At 37.2% G+C, this 27,546-nt stretch overlaps 1 protein-coding gene across 17 annotated transcripts in view; it reads right to left on the reverse strand.

The window, feature by feature from the left end:
- HYCC1 (hyccin PI4KA lipid kinase complex subunit 1) overlaps positions 1–27,546 on the reverse strand; it is a 177,809-nt gene that overhangs the window by 69,252 nt on the left and 81,011 nt on the right. For 14 of the 17 annotated variants that reach the window (XM_089917728.1, XM_089917727.1, XM_089917718.1 and 11 more), the window contains exon 11: positions 1–27,068. In XM_089917728.1, the coding sequence (XP_089773854.1) occupies positions 26,494–27,068 (575 nt within the window). In that variant the 3' untranslated portion in view covers positions 1–26,493. The remainder of the gene's footprint in view (positions 27,069–27,546) is intronic. The other 3 variants (XM_089917730.1, XM_089917729.1, XM_089917731.1) reach the window with 3 other exon arrangements.

A 27,546-nucleotide genomic window follows, 5' to 3' on the forward strand; every position in this document is an offset into this window, starting at 1 on the left:
CCTAATCTAGAAGCATTCCAGGCACTGGGGATACAGCCTTGAACAAGAAAGCCCACTTCCTGCTCTCAGGTTGCTGGCATTATCTTTGAAGAGAGAGAAAGAATAGGTGATCAAGTGAACAAGATGATTTCATATGGTGATGAGTGTCTCCAGACAAATAAAGCAGGTTACTATGATGGAGTGCCTGGGCAAGGGGCCTTTTTTGTTTTTGTTTTTGGTTTTTTAGGGATATAAAAGATTTTAATAAATGGAGAGTTATACTATTTTTGGATTATAAAATTCAATTTGTAAGGATGCCAGTTCTCCTCATATTTATAATTTTAATGCTTTGCATCCGGGACCCCTCCTTTGCACACACTCTCCCCACCTCCACTTGGGCCTAGGCAGCCGGTGCAGGACCACACTCCATAAGGAGGCATCACCTGGCAGCTTGGCCTCTGCCACTCTGCTGTGGAAGCGCCCTCCTCCCATCCCACTGGTTCCCACAGTCCCTGTCAGGCTGCTCTCTGAGGGACATCCTCTTTTCCAGGTGGCCCATGCATTCCTTTTCTGACGAATCATTCCATATATACTAATTTGATGTCAGAAAAGGCTTGGACTAGAATCTTGAAACTTCCCTTTTAAGTGAAAATATTTGAATTCTCAAAAACTTTGTTCTCAATTTCATTTCAGATAAAGAGATTAAAATGCACATGTATATTGTATATGGGTGCGAATTTAATAAAGTAATTTCTTTACAATTATAATTCGTTTCCATTGTGACTAAGAGCCTTCTAGGTGTGGTGGAAAGATGAATATGTGAAATTGAACAGAAGGTCTAACATTCTTTCTTCCTCATTTTCATTCATTTGCAACCTTTTCCGGGAGCAGGCTCTGGAAAGGGTAGCTCTATTAGAGGCGTTTACATGTAAATGCTAGCTTGCCAAGACGTCTCCAGAGATACTGGGACCAGCAAGTCAACACCAACAAGTGCTGAAACTCACCAGGTCATTCCTCTGGGAGCCCAGACCCTGAATTCCGCAGGCACGAGGGCCATCTCAAGTTAACGGCCTTTCTTCCATCCTTATCCCTACCTGTGAACTGCTTCCCCTTCCTTTTTGTCTTAATCACTATGTGAATTTCAGGCATTCTTATCATTTTTTTTGTTCTCACATAAGCTTATTTTGCCCCCAACGTTGAGGCAAACAACCCTGAAAACTTCTGGAAGCATCATTTCCACATTGTAAGTTATCATATCCTCATATTTCATCTGCTGAAATCCATTGATCACTACTTAGCTAGTCATCATGATTTAATTTTCCACCCTGCAGAGCTCTTTTGCACACTGCTATTTCTCTAAACAATAACACGCAGGATATGGTGTAGGGCAAAGGTAGAACCAAACACCGGCAAGACAGAGAGGCTGTTTTTATTATTGTGATTTCCTTATGTTGAACACGCTGTGATATCCAGCTAGCCGAGCTCTGCGGTTAATATTATATTCGAAATGAAAAAAGATTCCAAGTTCTTCAAAATTTGCATTCTCAAAGGCTGTCTTCTTGAACTTCTACATTTTAAAAACAATCTTCTGACAACTAAGATTGTACTTAAATTGGCTTTGCAAATTCCAGCAAGAAACTGAGTCCACATCACCTGAGGATCTATTCTGTCGACTTCCCTTGCTTCCCCCAGCCAAAAAGATAAACCATTAAAAATTTTTATATAATTACTTTAAAACTATTTTAAGGATTCAACATACAGCTAGCTAGGCTCCCTGGGAGTTATGGTACAGAAGGAGAAAGTGACAAAAGGATACAATACCAAGAGCTGGAAGAGGAAAATTTCTCAGTTGAATATTATGCCTGTAAAGCAAAGGAACAAAGCAAGCATTAGCGGGCAGACTGCAGTTCTGGTTCAGTGGTATGGTTCATGTGGCAGCACTCCTTTATAGAAGATGGCTGTCCAGAGAGTCCTGAACAAGTGTGTATTCATTTGACTAGATTATGAACAAAAGTCAAACATAAAATTTAAAATGTGATCAAAGAAAGCTTGCAGCCACTCCCCCAAGAATATGGTCATGAAACTAGCCAAATTTGAGAAACACTGCGCTAAATTTTCTCTCTCCTTTATTTTTCTCTACTCTATGAAAACTTAACCCTTATTTGGAAGTTTGTTCTAGAATTGCAAGATGAAGTTCATTTCCTTCTGCAGTCTCTAGTGTGAATGGATAATTTATTTCCTAATTAAGAAGTACCCATAGATGACACAGTGATTTTCTCAAGATCTTAAGGAATGATATTAAATGCAAAATACACCAATTTATTCTTGTTTGTTCCCTGCCATTATAAATGAACAAACTAACCCTGAATTAATTTGTTCAAAATGACCCCTACAGAGCTATTTTAAGGTCCCACAGTTCAAGGTTGTATGAATTCCTTTCATATGAAAATTAAGTAGCAAGGTGAAAGCATGTAACCATCTGGCATAACTCTGTAGCCCAGGAAGACAAGTGGGCTTTGGAGCCAGTTTACCTGCATACTCCTGACTTGAAATCTCTGAACATGTCTGTACCTTAGCTCTGCCTTTTGAACAATTATCTTCGGTTATTGCATAGATTAAAAAAAAAAAAAATTCCACTGAGCATTTCCTGGCAGAAAGGAGAAGAAAGGCCTTTCTCATTTCCATCTCCCGTCCTAAGCTTCTCTGCCATCTGTATTTTTTTTTCCTTCCCAAAGCGGAGTCTACTCTGACAGTCTGGGAGTTCAAAGTACAAATCTACCATTTGTTAGCTCGGAACGTTAGGCAAATGACTTAACTTCTCGACACCACATGTATTCAACAAATATTGAGTCAGTATGTGCCAAGCCATTTCCTAAGGGGTGAGGAAGACAAAGCCCTAACTCACTAAGCTCCCATTATTATCAAAGGAGAAATAATAAACAGATGGATAAAGAGGCATTTGATAATGTCAGGTGGCACTAAGTGCTGCGTAGAAAAGTAAGGCATGGTGAAGGGAAAAGGGAGGAAGGGAAGTTATTTTAGATAGAGCCATCCGGAAGGGCTATCTGGGGTGTGAGGTTGGATCAGAGACTAAATGAAGTAAGGGAGTGAGTCCGATCTGGGGGAGAGAACAGTGACTGCAGATGGCAGCAAGCAAGGAGCCAGGGTGGCTGGAGTGATGCCCATGTGAGGTAAGGGAGGTACGTGGGGCCGGGGCATGTGGCCACTGTGGGACTTCAGATTTTATTCAGTGCCAGGAAGTAGCTGGAGAGTTTTAGCAGAGGAGTGACGTGATCTGATTGCATGTCATAAAAATGGCTCAGGTTGATTTCGAGAATGGACTATATGGGGATAACCATGGAAGCAGAAAGACCAGAAAGGAAGTTATAGTAATGGCTGCAGCAAGGGATGATGGTAGCGCACTAATCTGCACCATGAGGATAATGGTAGCGACAGCTGCATGGTGCTGCGGTGAGAATTAAATGGGACAATACATGTGGGTGGTTTGACCGAGCGCCTAGTGCGGAGCGATAACTCGGTGTTACCATCGTCACTGTTATCATCATGATGATTTTGAGGTGATTCTTCTACCCCAACTGGTAGCTCCTTTTCTGAGCTTTGGCATTCCCCTTGCTCAGGGGTTCCACATACTCCTTTATCCCCTCTAAACATTACTTCTTGTGTCCTAGAGCAGCCTTACATATGAAAGTGTTTATGTGTTTGGTCAAAAACGTTCAAAAATGCTTTGTCAAGACTGTTTTTATTCTTTGTGCTTGTAAGTCCTGCTGTTTATGACCGCAGAGAGGCAGGCTGGTGGACAGCACTGGAAGAGTACCGCTTCCCAGGGGCATCTGGTAATGGGGCTTTCTGGATGTCACAATGACAGGGGGCCAGTACCCGTACTTAGTGGGTGAGGTCTGGGAATGCTAAATGGGACAGCCCTGAACAGTAAATGATTTCCTACCCAAACTGCCCACGCTGGACCCCTGGGAAATATTTAGGTGGCAGGAAAGTCTCCACGCGAGTTGTATACGGCCAACTCCAGGGAGGTAGTGCAGCCAGGGAGGGGAGACCTGGGGATGCTGGGGCAGAGGAAAGAGCATCAGGTTGAAGGGCAGCTCTCAGTCTCAACTCTAACAGTACAAGTCATGTGAATTTAGATCTTTCATTCATTGTTGTTGAGCCTCAGCTTTCTTATCCATAAACTGGGGGAATTTTGACTACCTCCTTGGAAAGTTAAGAAAATTCAATAAGATAATGTTGTGTATGCATTTATTAAATTGCAAATCATCATGAGGCTAAACAACCTGTCTCTCTGCACACACAAGCTGCTAATACAGTCTCTGCCCTGGAGAATTTATAATCCAGTCACCATTAATGGAGAGCTACTAGCTCCCATTAGAGAAGAAAGTAGGAAATGTGCTTTCAAAATCACAGGTCTAGTTTTCACAAGCCAAACATTTTAAATGTAATTAAAGTTTGCAAATGCCAATTATTTTTCCCCTAATTAAGCATATTTCCCAAGAATACCCATATTCTACTAAAACATATTAAGTAAGACATACTCAAATGCTACTCTGACTTTTTAAAACAAAATTATAAGTAACAATTTTTTTATGACACTTACCTTCTTTTAAAAATGGAAAAGGAAAAAACCCAATAGCACAAATTAAGCTTCTTTTTTCTGTTTTGCTTTGTTTTTTATTTTAATTAATGATTGTCTCTCTTTTTTAAAAAATTTTATTGCAGTATAGTTGATTTACAATGTTGTGTTATGATTGCCTCTTTTATGACAAAATAATCTCATTGGGAGAAATTTTTTTCTGCTAGAATAAAATTGAACTCTCCTTTTATCAAATTTCATTTTTTTAGTCAGAAAATAGTAACTTCTATGCATTCATTAATTATTCACTTACTCACTAATAGAATATAATTATTACCTACCATAGACTGATTTTGTACAAATCTGCGAAATTTATTTTAAAGGGCACTCCTAGCCCAAATAAATAATAAAATGGAAATAAGAGGTATAGGGCAACGAACACTAAAAGCTAGAGTTCATGTAATTGTTTGAAGGGGATAGTTTTCCTTAGTAAAATAAATTATGAATGACAAGAAACAAAACAAAACAAAAAAGAATTATGTTAAAGTGTACTGAGGTTAAAATTCTGGCAAAGTATGTTAGATAAGATTAATTACTGTGACAGACACTGATTCTTGTTTACCCCATATTCAAACCCCTTCTTTCCTGCTAACAAATACCAACTTACTTAGGTAGCAAGCAGAGCCCCTCTATTTCACTGTAGATGGATTTCTCCTCTATTTCCAGAATATGAATCTCAATTTGTCTAACTCAGTCACTACCTGTGGACAATGACTGCCATAAAGGTAGTGATGGGACCCAGTTTTGGCCAACAAGATGGTAATAAACATCTGCTAGGTGTGGTTCCAGGATAGCTTTTGATATACTGAATTAAAAAGACAAACTCTGATTAGGAATGCATTTTGTAACTCCCAGAGTAACCACTAAAAATAATAATAACACAAAGAGGTGGCTAAAATGTCAACTCATAAATTAAAATGGAATAGTAAGAAAAAAATTTTAAAGCAAAACAGTGGGAGCAGAAGAACGAAAAGCAGAAGGTACAAATGATGAGATAATGAAGTGGAAGACCTACATCTAACCATATTAATAATTACACCAGGTTAATGATCTAAACATATTATTTAAAAGGCAAAGATTGGGACTTCCCTGCTGGTCTAGTGGTTAAGAATCCACCTTCCAATGCAGGAGACACGGGGTTCAATCCTTGTTTGGGGAACTAAGATCCCACATGCTGCAGGGCAACTAAACCCACACACCGCAACTACTGAGCCTGTGCTCTGGAGCCTACATGCCACAACTAGAGAGCCTGTGCGCCACAACGAAGATCCCACATGCCACAGCCAAGACCCAACACTGCCAAATAAATAAATAAATATTTTTTTAAAAAGGCAAAGATTATCAGAGTGGATAAGAAGGCAAGACACAAATATATACTGCCTACAAAAGGCATATTTTATTTTATTTTATTTTATTTTTGGCTGTGCCTTGTGGCTTATGGGATCTTAGTTCCCCAGCCAGGGGTTGAACCCGGGCCCTCAGCAGTGAAAGCACTGAGTTCTAACCACTGGACCTCCAGGGAATTCCCCAAAAGGCATATTTTAAACAAAAAGACATAAACAGGTTTGAAAGAAAATGGAATGAAAAAATATGACATGAATTCTGAAACAATGTTTAAGCAAACTAAAGTCAGACAAAAGAAAATAAACAAACAAAAAAAATCAGAGGGAACTAATAGAAAACACTGTCTACCCTAGATGCAGACCACTGGATAAAGGCCAGGAGTGCTACTACACATCCTAGAATGCACAGGATAGCTCTCACCTATCCAACAAAGAATTATGGAGGCCAAAATTTTAATAGTGCTGAGGTTGAGAAGCCCTCAGCTACAGTAATCAAGACAGAATGGTATTGGCAAAAAGACAGACATATAAACAAACCGAAGAGAATACAGTCTAGAAAGAGATCCATACATATATGGTTAAATAATTTTTTTTAAGTCCCAAGGCAATTAAATGGGAAAAGAAAATTTTTTTCAACAAATGGTGCTGGAATAATTTATATCTATATGGGGAAAAATAAACACCAGCTCTTTCTTAAAATCATACACAAAAATTAAGTCAAACTGCATCATAGACTAAATGTAAAACCTAAAACTACAAAGCTTCTAGAAGAAAACAAAGGAGACAATCTTTGTAATCTTGGGGTAAAACAAAATTTCTTAGATAAGAACACTAAAATGTGAATTGTAAAAGGAAAAAATGACAAATTGTGCTTCAATGACCAAAGATATATAAGTAGTCAATAAGCACATAAAAAAGATGCTCAATATCATTAGTCATCAGGGAAAGGCAAATAAAAACCATAATAAGATACCATTTCACACATACTAGAATGGCTGGAAGAACAAAAACAGACAATAACAAGTATTGGTAAGGAGGTAAAGAAATTGCAACCCTCATGGACTACTGGAGGGTGTATAAAAGTGCAGCCACTATGGTAAAGAGTTTGGTGATTTCTCAAAAGATTAAACATAGAGTTACCATACAACCCAACAATACCACTCTGCTATGGTCTGAATGTTTGTGTCCTCTCCTTCCCCAATTCATATGTTGAAACTTTAATGCCCATTGCGATGGTATTAGAAGGGGGAGCCTTTGGGAGGTTATTAGGTCATGAGGGTGGAGCCCTCGTGAATGAGATTAATGTTCTTATAAAAGAGAGCCCACAGAGCTCCCCAGCCCCTTCCATCATGTGAGGACACAAAGGGAAGTCTGAGACCCTGAAGAGGGTCCTCACCTGACCATGCCAGTGCACTGACCTCAGACTTCCAGCCTCCAGTACGGTAGGAAATAAATTTCTGTTTTTTACAAATTACCCAATCTGTAGTATTTTGTTATAGCAACGCAAACAGACTGACACACTCCAAGGTGTATACTCAAGAGAAATGAAAACATATGTCCACATAAAAATTTGTACACAGATGTTCATATCAGCTTTATTTGTAATATCCCCAAACTGGAAACAACCCAAATGTCTATCAACAGGTGAATGGATAAACACATTGTGGTATATCCATGCACTGGAATACTATTTAGCTATCTTAACTACAAAAAGGACAAACTATTGATTCACACAATAACATGGATAAATCTCAAAGTAATTATGCTGAATGAAAGATGCCAGGCCAAAAAAAAAAAAAAGTATTACTTTATGATCCCATTTATATAATACTAGAAAACGGAAAAACTAATATTTAGTGACAGAAAGCAGATCATTGATTGCCTAAGAATGCAATTGGAGGGAAGAATAGGTTCTAAAGAGGCACAAGAAAATTTGTTTAGTTTTCTTTTAAGGAAAAGAAAAAGTATGACATCATAGCAACAATATTTAAGCTTATATACGGATGGAATAATGTGAATGCAGAGGAATTGATTAAAATACGAAATATGATTTGGCTAAACCTCCTTTTTTTTGTTGTTGTTTTTTTGCAGTACGCAGGCCTCTCACTGCTGTGGCCTCTCCCGTTGCGGAGCATAGGCTCCGGACGCGCAGGCTCAGCCGCCATGGCTCACGGGCCTAGCCGCTCCGCGGCATGTGGGACCTTCCCGGACCGAGGCACGAACCCATGTCCCCTGCATCGGCAGGCCGACTCCCAATCACGGCGCCACCAAGGAAGTCCCATAAACCTCCTTTTAAAAAAGATAAATATCTGGACTGAAAAAAAAATCCAACAAATCTGATGGTTTCAAGGAGCATCTTAAACACCAAAATACAAAGAAGAGCCAAAAAAAAAGGCAGAAAATTTTATTGTTCCAGAGGTTTCTAGTACTAAGAAATAAAAAGAAACATCAACTGGGTTCCCACTTTAGTTTGAGAAAAAACTAACTAGCAAGCCAAGAGAAAGTAAGGAAACGGAAATAATAAAATTAAGAGTAAACATACACTAAGCAGAAGAAAAAATAAAATTAATAACACCAATAGTTGATTCTGCAAAACAAAATTTTTAAATGAAAAAGCTATTAGCACAAATAATGGAATGGGAAAAAGAAAATACGAATTACTAGAATTAACTGATGCATAATAGATATTTGTTGAAGAGCAAATTAATGAAAAAAGAACAGAGAAAAGAAATATAAAAGAGTTCAAAACAGAACTATAATTTAGATGTGTAATATACATAAAGTGAACATGGCAAAATATTAACAATTGTTAATTCTGCAAATCAACATTTCTGTTATATTTGAAATTTTTTACTTTAAAATCTTGGAAGAAAAATTAGGGGAATATGATTTTCTTCTATTCTAACAAATTTTATTATGACCTAGAAGGAGACAGCTATAAAAATACTAAAAATATAATATTAAGACTGATAAAACAAAAGCAAGAAAATAGATACTGATAATATAGTAAGACCAATAAGATACAAATGTAAAAATTATAAAATCCTAGAGAAAACTTAGTAATTGAAACTTTAAAAGAATTTGTCCTGGGCTTCCCTGGTGGCGCAGTCGTTGAGAGTCCGCCTGCCGATGCAGGGAACAAGGGTTCGTGCCCTGGTCCGGGAAGATCCCACGTGCAGCAGAGCGGCTGGGCCCGTGACCCATGGCCGCTGAGCCTAAGCGTTTGGAGCCTGTGCGCCGCAACGGGAGAGGCCACAGTGGTGAGAGGCCCGCGTGCCACAAAAAAAAAAAAAAAAAAGAATTTGTCTTTGGGACCCCATAGCGCTTATTGCTGGACTGCAGAGTAAAATAGGGCATATTCATCATGTTTTCAAGAGGAAAAGGGAATAATCCACACCTTAAAAGAAAATCTTTTGTATAAGTCACCATCTTTAATTTCTTCTCAAAAGAATTAAATAATACCTTCAAAGAAAATTTGCCAAAAAGGAAAAAAGTAATATAATCTCATGTCTTTATTTTATATAATTCTTTCTAATCTTTTCCCAGATGTAGATATATATTTTACATGGCATTATATATTCTGGTTTTTCACATAGGATATCAAATATGTTTCATTTCTACATGTTACTTAATAAAAATAAAAATTAGTTATGGAGAATTTCTTTAACATGACTAATAATTTCACCGCCTAATAGAAGAAATTTATTCATGGGGAAATTAAACTCTAATAGAGGGCGGAAATATACATTTATGAAGACATATACCTTGTTTCTGCCTGAGAAGACTTAAGTAAAACATTAACATGGTCACTAAGTTAGATGAAATTAAATACTAGTTAACAGTCTCCAGCCCACTCTCTTGATAAATTAATAGCAATATTTGGAAAGGTTAGTGAACAAGACTCTCATACAGTGCCTTTGTTATTATTTGACTTTGATCATGATGACGATTAATAGGAGTAGTAGCAATAGCAATATCATCATCATAATCTTAATGCTGCCACTGCTTTTTCCAGAATGACATTGATACTCACTGCCTCAGATCAATTAGTATTCCCATCTCCACTGACTCCTTATTCAGAAAGAGAAAGTTCACATACCAGTATAAACAAAGAAGCAGCGTTGGGCAGGAATAAATCAAGAGGAGGGATGGGAGATTTTTTAATACATCAGAATTTGATACATTAACTCTGAAAGTGCAGTTGACCCTTGAACAACGTGGAGGTTGAGGCGCCAACCGCTGCTAAGTTGAAAATCCAAGTATAATTTTACAGTCCACCTCATGTATCTGTGGTTCCACATCCACAGATTCAACCAACCTCAGATCATGTAGTACTGTAGTAGATATTTATTGAAAAAAATCTTCATGTAAGTGGACCCATGTTGTTCAAGGGTCAAATGTAATTCCAAATAAACATTGAACACTATTTTAAAATCTAGAAAAAAATGTACTGGCATATTTATCTCAGCTATAGAATGATATATGACAAGATGGAGGCCATTTTCAGATACACATAAAATACAAAACTTTTGTAACTATATAAAATATTAAAAGAAAAGCAACCAAAGTGAGAAATATGTAATAAGCTATAAAAGTTTACTACCCAAATTATCAAACAACAATTTTAAAGGTATAAGATTAGTGCCTTATTCTACTTGATTTATAGTTAACATCGACAAACTATTTACACATGGAGACGTGCAGACATCAAATTACCAAAATGAAAAATGCACAGCCTTGCTGGCCTTCTTTAATAAGAAAATGGACATTCTGAGGCACAATTAAAATTTTTAAATAAGTTAAAACTCAAGATTGGAATCACTGGTTTGTGGAAGTTGGTTGGAATGCAGGGAGAGTAATGCATAGATGTAATGCATAAATTAACAGCAGGGCAAATTTTTTTCATTGTTCAGAAAATCTACTTAGCAATGAGCCATAAAAGAATTAATGTCTTTAAAATGGTAATTCCACTTAGGGGACTATACAAGAAATAATTTGAACCAGTATGTTCAAAGTATTCATACTACCCCAGACAAATCATTTAACTGGTCTTGGTTTTGTTGCTCTAACTATGTGTGATGGTTGCGCTAAAGCAATGGTTCTCACATTCTGCGTGCAAGTAAATCACCCGACAAAGGCTGGTTCAAGCTCCCAACAAAGAAAAAGATGTTTGGACTTCCCTGGTGGCACAGTGGTTAAGAATCCGCCTGTGAATGCAGGCGACACAGGATCGAGCCCTGGTCCCGGAAGATCCCACGTGCTGTGGAGCAACTAAGCCCGTGTGCCGCAACTACTGAGCCTGCCCTCTAGAGCGTGTGAGCCACAACTACTGAGCCTGCGTGCTGCAACTACTAAAGCCGGCGCACCTAGAGCCTATGCTCCACAACAAGAGAAACCACCGCAATGAGTAGCTCACACACCAGAGTGAAGAGTAGCCCCCGCTCGCGGCAACTAGAGAAAGCCCATGCGCAGCCATGATGACCCAACGCAGCCAAAAATAAATAAATAAATATTATAAGATGTTTAGGAGAGGTGAGGAAATTTTCCTTTTCTCCTTACTTAGTTCAGGTAAGATATGTTAGGATTTTTTTAAATTAATTAATTAATTTTTTTTTTTTTTTTTTGCGGTACAGGGGCCTCTTACTGTTGTGGCCCCTCCCGTTGCGGAGCACAGGCTCCGGATGCGCAGGCTCAGCGGCCATGGCTCACAGGCCCAGCCGCTCCGCGGCCAAAGTGAGCTTCCCCGGTTGGCAATACTCTATGTGTGTTGTCCCACATCATCACTGGGAGAATTTAGTGCTATCCAGGACTCCACTGGGAGAGGACAACTGAAAATTCCACACGTGGAATTCTCCTGGACTCTGCCCCATGCAATTCTTCTACTATCTGAAGTTAATCCGTTTCCTCTTGCTGTAATAAACTATAACCACGAGTTGAACAGCTTCTAGTGAGTTTTGTAAGTCTCTCTAATGAATCACTGAACCTATGAGTGGTCTGGGAACTCCTTAACTTTGCATGCCTGTACAGCTCTGAACACATTGAGGTCTCTAATTCTTCCCAGCCTTTCCTCCCACACTTCCCTCTATCTAATATTCCCTTCCCCATTACCCTCATCTTCCCTACTTATCTGGCAAAATCTTGATATTTAGAATAATTAAATGGCATCTCTTTTGTTGAGTCCTCACCACATCAATCTTTCCCACAAAATTAGTCATCCCACGCTCATTGTGCTCCCAGAGATCGACCAGGACACCAAGCACAAATAATCATGTCTTTCTCATCTCTGCATTACCAGTACACAGCAGAGTGCCTGGTACATAGCAGGTCTTTAGTACATGTGTATGGATTGAATGAACTACATATGGACATGAGTATTTGAAACAGGGGGGAAAAAAACAGACTAGAAAATATGCACAAATAAAGTACAACTCAGTGAAAAATATGTAAGGCCATTAATAAGCATAAGTGAGAAATGTCAAATAAAGTCTATTTAACATTTATTATTGAGGGACTTCCCTGGCAGCATAGTGGTTAAGAATCCGCTGGTCAATGCAGGGGACATGGGTTCGAGCCCTGGTCCGGGAAGATCCCACATGCTGCGGAGCAACTAAGCCTGTGCACCACAACTACTGAGCCTGCACTCTAGAGCTCACGAGCCACAACTACTGAGCCTGTGTGCCACAACTACTGAAGCCTGTGTGCCTAGAGCCCGTGCTCTGCAACAAGAGAAGCCACCACAATGAGAAGCCCGCGCACTGCAACGAAGAGTAGCCCCCGCTCTTTGCAACTAGAGAAAGCCTTCGCATAGCAATGAAGACCCAACACAGCCAAAAATTAATTAATTAATTTAAAAAAATTTACTATTATCTTCATCGCCCTGAAAAGGCTAGTTTTCTTTTAGTATGCAAAATGAGGGTGGGACTGCTATGATAAAAATTATTTAACAAAGAAGCACATATATAATTGCAGGATTAGGAGCTCTAAAATATGAAGTGTAAAATGTTACAAAAATGGATGCATTTTCATATTTTAAATTCATAAGCAGATTTGTTTTAGCAATCAAATTAATTTGGGAAATAAAATATATCATTACATTTTCCTGTTGCTTTCCTGGCCAACTAATTTTAGCTAACTTCTAGTGAGTTACTATAACAAAATATTTCGGGAATATGCTTATTCTCTCTAAAGTATGTTCACTCAGAAAATATCTGCAAAAATCCACAGAAATTATGTTGCTCTCATTATTTCACGTTAGTGTTTATGTTTTATTATGTTAAAGTAGCTACTCAGGGCTTACCTGTTTAGACGTCTACCTTTTGAGTACTTGGGTTTTAGTTTAACCAAAGCCTACACCTGATAAAATTTCATAGAAAGGCTAAAATAGTAACCATGTAAAGTGCTCATTTACATGGGTTTGGGCTTCAGAAACAGAGAGGAAGAATTTCATGACCTTTTGGCTTTTTAGGATGGCATCAGGGGACAATTACTGGAACTGGATCCTAGTGGTTGCCATCAATTTGGTGGCTGCTTAGAGACTCTTAACCCTAGAAGGTATCAGGTGAACAGGGTCCTTGTAAATGAGAGCAGCAGTATGTAGATTGGTTTGTTTTGTTTTTGTTTTTGTTTTCCTCCTTGGCTCACTTGTTAATTTTTAATCACAACCAATTGCCCTGGTACTAGAGTTCTGACTGGTTTTGTTTTTACACCAGATAATCTTTGATAATCAGTCTTGATGTTTGGAAAGAACACTTCAGCAATGTCTTTTGGCAGCAAGATAATTTGCCCCTAAAATAGGCCCTAGAGAGAAATTCTGTACTGTTTTCATATCTACATTGAAGTTCAACATTTTTGAAATGTTTCTAATCCTAGTATTATATCTTTGAAGTGTATTCTAACTAAATAGCCCCAACTTAGCAAAGCAAAATATCCATCCTTTTTTCAAAAGAAAAAACAGTGACATAAGAAAAGACAAATGTATTTAAAGATTGGGTGGTGATTTTATCATAAAAGTATAGTGACTAGCTTCATAGGAGAGTACAGAACATTTATAAGTTGATGGCAATGTTACTGGCATTTTGCCATCTAAACTTAAGCGAAGGTTCCACTTCTGGGATGGTAGCAATGAGGGGTTCTGAGGACCTACTCCCCAGTATACAAGCATAGCTGGTAAAAACTATTTAAACAAACAACCAGTTAAAGTCTCTGGAAATCGCCCTAAGTGCATAGAGCAAGTGAGGAAATATTTGTTTAAGAAAATCTACTAAAACTCAGAAAAAACAGAGAAAGTACGTAGAATTTGAGTTAGGACACTCTCCCTCCCTTACACCTCCCAGATTAGCTTAATGGAAGCTCCATTCTTAGTGGATATGGACAAGAATATGCGGGCTCCTCTTTCCTAAGTTCCCAATCAAAGGTTAACTTATCTTACCAGGAGGACAGGCCTCTAGCATTTCTCATCTCCTCCAACTCCAAGTCCAAGAGAAAAAATTCCTGGAGAGTGCAGCCAACAGGCTGGGGCCTCCATTCCACCACTCAGCACACATCTATAGCAGAGAGACTCTACCCCAGATATGGCAGGCCAAGAACACTGGGACCCCAGTTACCTTTGTTCCAGCTCACTCAGAAGGCAGTGATTCCGTGCCAGGACAGGCAAGTCAAGATCACAGGTTACTGCCCCACTCAGCACTCAGAGTAGTGCTTCAGAGATTTTCTTCTAGGGAGAGAAGTAATTCATACGGAAAGAGAGCTCCAAAGTTTTCCCCAAAGTAACTGAATTTATTTGAAAAAAGTGTGAAGGAAAGTTCAAGCCTAGGTGCTCTAGGAAACAACAGCTCTCTTAATTAAGAGCAATAGTTAAACCACTGGCCAGCTAGTTCATCAGAGAGAATTAAGGAAAATGACAGCTAAGAAGGGTACCCCTGGGGTCAGGAAAAATAAATCTGGCCTCAAAAACTGCTCCTGCCTGAATTTAAGTGGATCAGACTGAAGAACGATTGATGGCCAGGGCATTGTTGAAAACAATAGAGGAATTATCCAGTAACTCATGGAGGCTAACAGTTGGATGTGATATCAAGTAAGGCTGACAGTTTAACAGAGACCAGGGAAAAGACAGTCAAAGAAAGCCCTGTTAAAACCACTGTCATCCCAACGTGACCGTGTGCACGTCGAGGCAGTGCCTTCCAAGAATTGATACCACACAGTGGGAGAAGACAGGCTTCACTAAAATAATTTAGCCAAGTTTCACACACACACCCAAATAACAACAAAAATAAGCCCCAGAGGAAGGGGAAGAGAATCGGTATTCATAGTACAATGTCCAAAATTCTTCAGGATAAAAGCAAATAAACCCAGACGAAAACTTGCATGCACATGAGAAAAACAAAGAGTGTATTGCAGTAAAAATGCATGTTTCCTCTTCTTTTTTCTCTGATTTGCAAAGCAATTATATAAAACAGTATGCATGTATGTAATTGTGTTTGGCTTATCACATATAGAAATATATTTTGCAATAACAGTACAAAGGAGGTGGGTTGGATCATAGTATTGGAGTAAAGAAATGACACCAGGTGGTAAATCAAACCAACAGGAACTAATGAAGAATACCAAAATGGTAAACAAAAAGTTAAAAATAACAAATGCTATACATAGATACTTTCTCTCCTTCCTTTTCTCAGCTTCTTTAATAGACATACAATTATAAATAATAATAATTACAACAATGTATTCTTGGGTTTGTAGCATATAAAGATTTAGTATGTATAACAATAATAGTACAAAAGAAGGGGGAAGGAGGAATGAAGTCACATTTCTATATCTCAATGGAATTAAGTTAGTATAAATCTGAAACTGATTGTGATATGTTAATATGTATACAGTGAGTTCTGGAGCAACCACTCAGAAAAACTCAAAGCCTATAGTGAAAAAAATAAGTAAGTTAAAATATTATGCTGGAAATGTTCACTTAGAATCAGCCAATACCTGCAGGTAAGAAGTGGCCGCAATGCTGGGCTTGCCTCTCTAGATTTTCGTATTTTAAAAAGAATTCATTCAGATTATCTAGATTTCCATGGAAATCTTGATGTTATCACCCAGTCTGCCATTAATGGAAGTGCAATTCCCCCTCTACCTTGCTTCTTACACTATAAAGCAAGTTCCTTAGATGCAATATTTTGAGGAAAATCATGATGGTCAATAGGGCACTTAGTGTTGCACACAGAAGCATGACAGACAGGGAAGGCCAATCTAAATCCAGATTAACAGTGTCTACTCTATGAACAAACAGCTGCTTCTCCATGACAAAAGAGATTTGATATAATTGGTCTGCCACTAGGCAACTATTTGGTTGCCCTAGGGCATGAAATCTTAGGGTTTGTCACTCCTGCCGGCAGACTGAGCTCTTAGCAGTGGCAGTAATAAGGGTAGCCTTGACGAAAGGAGGGCCATATTGTTTGTCTGTTATTTTATAAGTTTTTTAAAAAATAAATTTATTTATTTATTTTTGGCTGCACTGGGTCTTCGTTGCTGCGCGCAGGCTTTCTCTAGTTACAGCGAGTGAGGGGTACTCTTCGTTGCGGTGCGCGGGCTTCTCATTGCGGTGGCTTCTCTTGTTGCGGAGCATAGGTTCTAGGCATGCGGGCTTCAGTAGTTGTGGCACGTGGGCTCAGTAGTTGCGGCTCGCGGGCTTAGTTGCTCCGCAGCATGTGGGATCTTACCGGACCAGGGATTGAACCCGTGTCCCCTGCATTGGCAGGTGGATTCTTTTTTTTTTTTTTTTTAACATCTTTATTGGAGTGTAATTGCTTTACAATCGTGTGTTAGTTTCTGCTTTATAACAAAGTGAATTAGCTATACATATATCTCCATATCTCCTCCCTCTTGCGTCTCCCTCCCACCCTCTCTATCCCACCCCTCTAGGTGGCCACAAAACACTGAGCTGATCTCCCTGTGCTATGCGGCTGGCAGGCAGGTTCTTAACCACTGCGCCACCAGGGAAGTCCCAGGAGGGCCATACTGTTGAAGTCCATGTATAGCCCTTCTGCTTCCAGTATTGCCACTTTGTTCATTAGCTGATTGAACAAGGACTGGGATACGAAAGAAAGATCTACTGACATCCTCAGAATCACCCTGACCATCTGAGTACTTAGCATCTCCTTCAAATGGGGTCTTTGTTTAGTATTTATGTAGAAAACAATTATTCTTACAATCTGAGCCCATTTTGAGAAGTCCAACCATATATTTAGTGCCTGAATTTTATCACTCATCCTCCAACCTTGTTACTTCCATGTCCTCTACCACCTGGCCAACTATGACTCATAAAATGGGGCAGATCTGTACCTTGGGATATCTTTACCTTCTGTGCAGAGCAGACAAGAAATACTGCTCAGATTTATTCTCACTGTAGAGTTCCTCTCCTAAGTGTCCTCCACCACCACTGCTGAGTGGGGTTGTAGTGCCACAGTTTACCTCTAACTACTTGCTTGTATAAGACAGCTCAATTTTTTCCTGCTTGGCAAACTGTAATGTTCTCTCCTATTATAAGTATAGTTCATGGGTTTGCTTGCTTGCTTGTTTTCTCCTTTCAAACATACCTTGCCTCATTAAATTCAACTTGGTGGATGTAAATGAATATTGAAATGAGATTCCACACTAGAGTAGAATTAGAATAGAAGAGGAAGTGGTGACATGTTGTTCCAGAGGGTTATATTTCAAGCAATTTGGAGAAGAAAATGTTAGTAAAAATTATATAGCACAGGGGGCAAGACAGAAGTAGAAGCATCTTGGCTAAGTGAAGAGAACACAAGTTTTAAGATAAATGCACTATAGGCCTTCATTAGGTAGTAATGGACCTGGGATACAAAAGTTAAACATACTTGTAGCTTCTATAAAAGGAAGCAAGTGAAGCAAGAAGTGAAAATTTGTAGTGTTTAAGTTAAGTCTTTCCTACTTTATTTTCTAAAGAGTCTTGATATCACTTATGTGCGCCACAGAAATATTGAAGAGAATATGATAGAAAAAGAAAGTCAAACATAAGCCCAGAAAAATCTTCATGCTATTCATTAGTTTAAGTAAAAAGAAACATGATGTATCATAATTTACTTCTCAAAAAACTTTTATGTAGATACTCGTTAAAGAACCAAAGTGGTAAAGTTTTACAACCTTCACCTTCATCTCTGTACAGATGTACATTACAGAATCAAATGAGTTTCACAGACTTCTCTTGAATGGAAGAGGAGCAACACAGTGTTCCTACGTTGCCACATTTCCTGGATTGGATTTACATTCTATCTAGTAAAACAAATCTTTATTCACTATCATGTATTAGGTATTATACTAAACTCCCACAGGGCAATGGTCTAGTGCGGGAGACAGACATGTGAAAAGATAATCGCAGTACAATGTGATGAGGATTATTATATTACAGCACTTGACAAGTATAAATCCAGTGTGATAAGGGTCAAGAAGCTTCAGAAGAAATCTCTGAGATCTTCTGTAGAACCCTAAGAAGTCATTAACGATGTATCAATATGCTGTATTTACAGTATTGACTTACAATCTTTGAATGGGGAGAGATAAACAGACTTGAAACTATCAGTGTCAGTATGGCTTAGATAAAACTGTAGGCCCTCTATGTCAATATGAGATAGTTGTTCATTCCAGTAAACCTTTGCCCAGGAAAGATAAGATGGTAAACAAAACAAAACAAAACAAAACAAAAGACAAACAGGAACAATCTCTAATTTTTTGTTTGCATAAGGAAGTTCCTATAGGATGGAAACAATGACCTGCTGACCTGGGCAAACAGCTAGCTTATCAAACAACAGTTTACTTATCAAGATTCTTCAAGGTCCTTATTTGCTGTGTCCACCAATCCTAAACCATTTCTTAACTTTGCCAAATCCAATCAGTTCCCTGTCTTGACAGACATGTCTTAAACCATTTGGGCACAGGTCTCAAAACTCAACAAATAGCTGATTTTCTAGTTCTAAGAGACAGGTAAGCATATCAAGGTGGTGCACTGTCTTACTGCAGTTAACTTTTAGTACTTAATTTTGCTTTATTAGCAGGTCATCAGATGATATTTGAGAGAGTTAAACAACAGCAAAGGTTTTTTTTTAAGGATTGCTTATTTAATTGGCATGTACTATAGAGTAGAATCATTTTTGTGTGTCAGGTCAATTTACCTTTCACTAACAGGTCTATGTTGATGATGTTAATCAATGTTAATTGGCTTTATCTTAGGGGGAGCCCCATTTAGAACACAAGATCTGGTCAAGAAATTTGTCCTTTCTGAAACAACGTGAAGTGTCCATCAATAGATGAATGGATAAAGAAAATGTGGTACACACACACAGGAATATTATACAGCCATAAAAAAAAAGAAAATCTTGCCATTTGTGATAACATGGATGGACGTTGGGGGCATTATGCTAAGTGAAATAAGTTAGAGGCAGGGGTGGAAAGGTGAGCAAAATAGGTGAAGGGAGTCAAAAGGTACAAACTTCCAGTCATAAAATATGTAAGTCATGAGGATGTAATGTACAGCATGATCACTACAGTTAATAATACTGTATTGCTTATCTGAAAATGGCTAAGAGAGTAAATCTTAAAAGTTCTCATCACAAAAGAAAAAACATTTTGTAACTCTGTATGGTGATGGATATTAACTAGACTTACTGTGGTGATCATTTTGCAATATATGCAAATATTGAACCATTATGTTGTACATCTGAAACTAATATAACATTATGTGTCAACTATACCTCAATTTAACAATTAATTTTAAAACACATTTGTCTTTCCTAACTACAAACCACTACCAGAGACATAAAGATAACCAATTCATTGCTGTCAGCTACTAAACCAAATGTTAAGTTTGTATAAGAATCAAATGAAAAGCTTGTTAGAAATAAAGGTTTCCATGCTTCACTCAGTGATTCTGATTTAGAGGGATCAGCACAAGGCCTAGGAATCTCTATTTTAAAAAGCACCATTTTTTCCCTAATGCAGGCTGTCTTTAGATCATACTTAGAGAAATAATGCTTTCATCCCCGCATATCAGCAAACATACATGTGCTGAACATATGTACATATATGAATATATAAACATATATAAACACATATACACCCATATTAAATGTTCTACCCAAGTCTTATAAAAATGGGATTGCTCTATGACATGTTTTTTTCAGGGAACATTCTATTAAATAATCTCTCTGATCACCACATACACATCTGCGTTGTTTTCCACAGCTACATCATATTCCACTATATGTGTGCACCATAATTTATCCAGTCCTCTATTAACGGTCATTTAGATTGTTGCTTTTTTTTTTTTTTTTTGCTATTGCAAGCAATGCTGCAATGAATACCTTTATACCTTATGCTAAAATTTCTGTAAAATATAGAGAGTGGAATAAACATGGAAGAGCAGGATTCTGCTAGGTCAGAAGGTGTATGCACTTTAAAGTTTGATAGATCCTGCTGAACTGCTCATCAATTTAGTTGTACCAATTTAAGTCCTGCCAATGGCCTCTTAAACTAATGATTTCCGCACACCTATACTAATACTAGTATCAATCTTTTTAATCCTTATCTATCTGACAGGTAAAAAAATAAACAAAATCTTAATTTATATTTTACTATGCTTTTAATATCAGAATAACTAGCATTCAGTTTACCACTGAAACACAATTACCTAAAGCTCTACAAAACGTATCATATTTTATTTTTGGAAAACTTTTATTTTGACCTTAAAACTTAACTCTGTCACCTATAAGACAGATGGAATGAGTGAATATCAAACACATGTCTGTTATGTAGTATTCACTTAGTATCTTCTTTTACCAAGTGATAGAAAAGTGAGAGTCACAGGACCTATGTTTAAGCTCTAGCTTTCCACCCAGCAGCTAAGTGACCTTGGGCAAGTCACCTGCCCTTTTGAGAGCTTCAGTTTCCTCTTTTGTAAAATGGGAATTCTAATCATTTTATAGGACTCTTTTGAAGATTAAATGAGATCATAATTTTAACTACAAATATTAGCTATCTACCACCACAATAACAATGCAAGGGAAATTACCAAGTGACTAGAATTATTTGTAAAAGCCTTTCTTAATAATTATAAAATAATTATATGCTGGTATTACAGATTCTATGAACTGAATCAACTATTTATTGGGATTGCTAAAGTCACTAGAAGAGTTTGTATTCCATAGGGCTAACATACTGCCTACAAAATCGCTTCTCTTGTTTTCTATGACTGCTCCTCTAATAGCAGTCAGAAAATATTTCCTAAATTACTTACTTCCTTAGATGAAATGGAATTATCCAAATATATAATCAACTATACAACAGGATTTTTTTTCAAGCTTCTAAGAGGGTTTTGTTTCTAAGCACACACAGTAATCCTATTCAAGTAATGTCATGGAGATTTCCTAGAGTCAGTAAATGAAATTTTAAAATTTTACCGTAATACAATATGTTGAAGACCTTATCCTTGATTCTTTCCCAAAACTAACATCAACCTAACTCACACATTCATTGAATGTCTCAATACCTACCATGTACAAAGTCCTATGCTAGGAACTAGGGACATATAGTCTCTGCACTCAAGAGACAAAGACCCATATGAAAGATAAAAGGGCAAAGCACTGTTATCTAAATTTGCCTGTACTTCTGGTATGACAAATAATCAGTCACTGGTGCATGACCCATGGAGCTCATCTTCTTTTGGATGGATACTAATGAACTTGTCACACTTCTCAACCATAGCCATGTAAAATGTAAAGCCAGGAATGAGATGTCACTGTCCTATGGCTTACTCCCAAAAGCTCTCAATGGCTCAACTCACCTAAGTCTTCCTCCTTTAATTTCTTCCTTCACATCATGACTTTTGCAAAATTTTATGACGATTTTTTAATTAGTAAAGTGATCTGGAAAAAATATGTTTTCAGTTTTTATTTCATTAAAAGAGGCAACACTGCTCTATAAAGTATTGCATATGGAGAACATTTACACAAATATACAAAACTTCCAAAAACTAAACTCCAGTTTACTTCCATAGCCTTAAAAAGGTAGAGAGCACATAAAAATATCCAAAGTCGTAATTTATTCTTTAGGAATGTAAACTCTAGGAACACTATTAGAAACAAGTCAATTTACTATGAAAAGATTAGTATCACTACGTGATTAGAAATAAAGATAAGAGGTACACAATAAACTCCACATAAGAGAAAATAACAGTATGTGAAATAGGACCTTCAGTTTACTAGTAGAAACTTCATATCAAGACATAAGTACTTTGGAACTCTACTATTAAAAAACACAAAAGCATCTTCTAAAACGTTCACTGGTAATCTCTGTGGGTATGCACAAGTTACAAAATACAGAAGACAACATACTTCTGTTCTCTGGTGAAGAATTTAACAATATTAAATATAAATGTGAATAACTCAAAGTATTGAGTATAATTTTACTAAGCAATTAATCTAAAAGTATAAATTCATGCTAATTAAATGACTAGAGAGTTTATTTTTTATCCAAAGATTGGGAAGACACTATTATACATTAACTTCTATCTACAATGACTAATTTAAGTACCCATCAAATCATTCTTTTTTTAAATGGCTTTTTAAAAAATATTTTTTCAGGGGCTTCCCTAGTGGCTCAGTGGTTGAGAGTCCGCCTGCCAATGCAGGGGACACGGGTTCATGCCCCAGTCCGGGAGGATCCCACATTCCACGGAGCAGCTGGGCCCGTGAGCCATGGCCGCTGAGCCTGCGTGTCTGGAGCCTGTGCTCCGCAACAGGAGAGGCCACAACAGTGAGAGGCCCGCATACCGCAAAAAAAAAAAAAATTTCAGTTACCTTATTTAACAGATATATTTCCTTGATGTGCTTCCCTTTAACAAAGTGTAGACTTATTGTGCCTATAGACTCAAACGTGAAATAGCCTTACTTTAAATATCTGCTGAAAATTAGGTCTCAGGGTGTATTTTTCTTTACAATTTAAATTTAAAGGTTTCAACACTTTAATTTTATTCTTCCAAAACAGACAAAATCCCTTAAAAATGGGATCATTTTTTATCTATTTTGGTTTAAAAATTTTATTTCCCTTTATTTTAACTTTTTATCTTTAAAAGTTAATAACTTTTATAATTATTATTGAATAATGTTTGCTAAGTAGTTACTTCATAATTGAAAAGAGCAATGAAATATTGCTTTTTCAAAACACACTGAAATCATTTAAGGACTGAGAATTTCTACTCTTCAAATCTACAGAGCTGCCTTTAAAAGTTCCATGGTGGTATAATAAGGGATTCCAGGGTGCTCACCTGCCCTGGGACACTCCCCTGAAGTCTTTGTTTCTCTCTCCATTTGGATTCTAAAACGGAAAAGCTGGCACCCAGCTTCACTAGAATATCCCAGGTAGTCGGATATCTGAAGAGTGAGAGGTTGGGTAATTTCAAGAATCTTTTAGAGGTTTAAAATGTGGAATGGGACTACAATGTCTGCACAGATCCTCTGAGCTATGAGGTGCGAGGCTCCAGTTTTGTGCAGAATCCTTCTTGTGGTAAAAGGTATTACTCTGGATATACACAAGGTCTGTGACCAAATGGTCTCATCAGCATCTTCATAAGAAAATGACCTACAAAAGCCACTCCAACTTTCAAATTTGGAAAAGTGAGTGGGACAAGAAGAGCAGGGATAATTATCATTGTTACCACAGTTAGCATTACCCAGTATTAATAACTACTATAAAAATTTTCAAATGTATAATCTTTATTTGAAATAGTATCAAAGGTACTACGAAAGAATTTTACTGTTACCATAACTCCACATTCCAGAAAATCAACTGGGACAAATTACTTGGAGCAAAAATTCAGAACCACTCCTTTGAGTAAGCCTTCAGGGTTTTTAAAAGAAGGAAAAAACACATGCAGATTTCTTGTGCATTGCGTAAAAGGGTGGTACCCCTTTCATACTTAAAATTGTAGGCATCTACAGCTCTGATTCCATTTTCAAATAACAGAAGAATATAAAATGTTAACATTTTTATTGTAAAAATAAATGAGATTCATTAAAAATTTAGAATTAGGGGACTTAAGTCAGTTGACACTTAAAAAATTAATTAGCTTTAAAAACAATGAAGATTATAATGATCTAGTATCCAACATATTTGATCTAGGGTTGTGAGACCACTGAGAATTCTAAATATTAGGTAAGTGATTTGTTTGCACTTTGATACTGTCTTCTCAAACTTTAATGTACATAATAATCACCTGAGATCTTATTAAAAGGCAGATTATGATTCAGTAGATCTAAGGTGGCTCTGAAATTCTGCATTTTTAACAAGATGGCAGGTAATGCCAATGTTCCTTACTGGTCCTCAGACCACAATGATTTATAATAGCAATGATCTAGAATAGTAGCAAAATGAGGTTCCATTACAACAGCTGAACATTAAAATCTGATCTCTTATTTGTGCCAGCTAATGTTTCCTCAAACTTATTCTATAATGTTTCCTAAGCACCTTAACTTGCCTCCAATGCCAATCTTTTAAATTAGTTCTTAAGACTATTATTAATATTGTTAGTAGCTATGCCTAGGGGAAATTCTTTGTTAAAGAATTACAAAAAGACAATAGGAAATTCACAGTAATTGTACACAGGATTTAAATTGTAGACAGGATTTCTATTAAATTAATATTTTATCAACTTTCACTGTCTGGTTGCTTTGCTTTTTTTGTTTTTTCCTACAATGTATGCCAATAGATCTTATTCCATTTCTATCGGTGGCACTAAAAAAATCAAATTCACTTACATTAAAAACCATATTTTATTCAGGGTTACTGAATAAAAACTAGTTCATGCTTTTTGAAGAACTGGATTTAAAACGATAGCCAAAGCAGTTATGGTCAAAACTGCATTCATAGTGAAAATGCTTTAGCAGTCTTCAAGACATAACAAATTTTTCACATATTTGAGCTCTGCATAAGCAGGTACAAGAGGAAAACTAGCATTTTCTCTGTGTGACCACAGATAAAGACTGTGAATAAGGAAACTACTGTGTACTAACCATTAACAAGGGGACAGCTCCCTACATCTTTCTCCCCAGTCAACTTATTCTCTCATCCTCAACTCTGCTCTCTCTCTCTTACCCTAGATTATTACTTAAGTATACTTGATTTATAAGGAACCTCAACCATAGCTGAAATGACCACCACTAGCAAACATCAAATTTTTACATCCATCTGGACGTCACCTGACTCTCTATAGCTACATACAAGTTTGTTTAGCTTCTGCCATATTGCCTTTTTATTTTTATTTTTTGGTTGGGAGCAACTACATTGATTATTCTTTCTATCATAACAAGAACATTTCAAATAGGCCTGTTCACAAAACAAGAAACACATTTAATATTTTTCATACTTAAAATTTTAAAGAACACAAACATATATAACCCTAAATTAGTTAATATATAAATGTCCTTTGTCCATATTTCACTATTTTTATTTTCTTTCAATGATATTTTATAGATGAAAAATTTACCTAATTTCCTTCATTTGTAGACAAACAATTCAATATGGTAAACACTGGTATCTTGAGAGATGGGTTGCAAAATTCAGTCATTTCCAGGAAGTCTTCAATGATGTGTGCTCTGAATTGTGGGAATCCAAGCTAAGTAGGTTTTCCAAAGTCCAGCAGCAGGGTAAGTCAGTTTTATGGCCTATTACATCTTAGGAACTGAAAGGGATCTTCACCTGCTAAATCCAGATCAAACACTTCAAAGCAACACATCTACTAGCAATCTGATTTCTGATATAAAAATGTTCCAAAGATAACAACGGAAACCGCTCTTCCCATCCCCTGGAATCATATCATATTTTAGGTTACGGAGTTACCAGGCATTTTCCAGTGCTTTATATAAACTGTTCTACTAATCTTAAAGATGATCTGGTTACAAACATTTTTAGCAGGCACTTTTCATACATGTCATTTTTGTTTTTTCACATGCCTGTTTTTCAAACTGGCTTGCTAAACAGCCAGCTGTAGAATTCCTGGAGTTGTACAGCAGCCTCATCCTTGAAAACACTGTTCTCATGCAAGGAGATTCCCTTTTACACTGAAGGCCAAACATACAGCTACCAAAATAGGAGTTATTAAAGAAAAAGACTCATAACCTCTCATGAGCTGTGACCAATCTGATCAGACAACGTGCCAAATGTATTGTCACACTGACAATCTTAGGGCAACAGAAACAAATAAGAAAGTAAGAAAAGAAAAAAAAGACTCAAGCCAAGGGGAAAACACACAACCAAGAAATAACAAAACCATATTTCAACTTACTGCAACCTAGACATTATTCCCTTCATAAAGTCAAGGTAGCCTTCAGAATTTAAGACATCAGGGCTCCTGTCAGGAACAGGGATGAAAGACGACCCTGGGAACTTTCATGAAGAAGCGAAGTCATATTTTCTGATTCACTGGTTACGTGAGAAAACTCTTACAAATTAATCTGTGGACAAAGTAATGCTAATACTAGGAGGTCTCTGCTGACCTGTTTGATGCTTCATTGGAAGTTCAGTCCTTTCAGAAACGTAAATAAGCGTTTCTTCTTGCAGACTACAAGCAGAAAACCTATTGGTATCTGTCCCAGTCCCACAGCCAACAGCAGATGATGGGTTATATGGGACTGTGACACCACTAACTTGTTCAAAGGATTTACTGAATACGGTCGCAGCGGTCTTAGCCAAACCATGACTATTAGGTTTAGGCAGAGATTGGCTGGTTGTTAATGTAAGTCTCTTTAAGGAGAGAAGCTCGAGATTCTCACTTTGGGCTCTCTGAGTTTGTTTTCGAGCAAAGTAATCTTTGCAAGACTCCCCTGCAGTTTCTTTTTCTTTTCCTCCAGTTTTGTTTCCTCCTGACCGTCTCTGAGTCTTTCCTACACTTGCCTTGTTACTACAATTTTGACTACTGTTTGGTAAACCCGACTGGCTAGTACTAGACGCAGCCCTGGAATAAAATCCCTCGTCAACTTCAGATATCTCCATCAGTTCTTCTTGACCTGTTAATTCTGTATTTCCTAAACAAAGAAATAACAAAGATTAATTAACATTAAGCATTTTAAGTAATTGTTTTTTCATGATTCATACCAAATCAAGTATACTTTAAATACATTAAATTTTAGCAAAATATGTAAAGCAACAGATTACAGACCAAAATCAAAGGATAATCAAAACATTCTATAAAATGTCAACAATAGTTCATTATAATTAAATAACAGTAATTTAGAGTGTATTAAACGAAAAGCATGCCATAAACCACACCCCACTGTGTTTTTAGAAAAAGGTCTCTTACTATTCATGCAAAAGATCAGAAACAATTAGGAAAAATACCACACAGTAAAACTAGAGGTAAACTCTCCCCCAGTAGCAAAGCAGTGTAAAATCAAAGATCATACCAAGGAACTTTTTAAAAAATAGTATTAAAATATTTCAAAGATTTTTTTAAAGGTTGCACTACACATTCTAGATTATTTTACTAAGAGAAAAATATACAGA

This window comes from Delphinapterus leucas, chromosome 9, assembly GCF_059928025.1.
Source record: "Delphinapterus leucas isolate spDelLeu-1000000601 "Yukka" chromosome 9, BTC_Dleu_Yukka2, whole genome shotgun sequence".
Taxonomy (NCBI): Eukaryota; Metazoa; Chordata; class Mammalia; order Artiodactyla; family Monodontidae; genus Delphinapterus; species Delphinapterus leucas.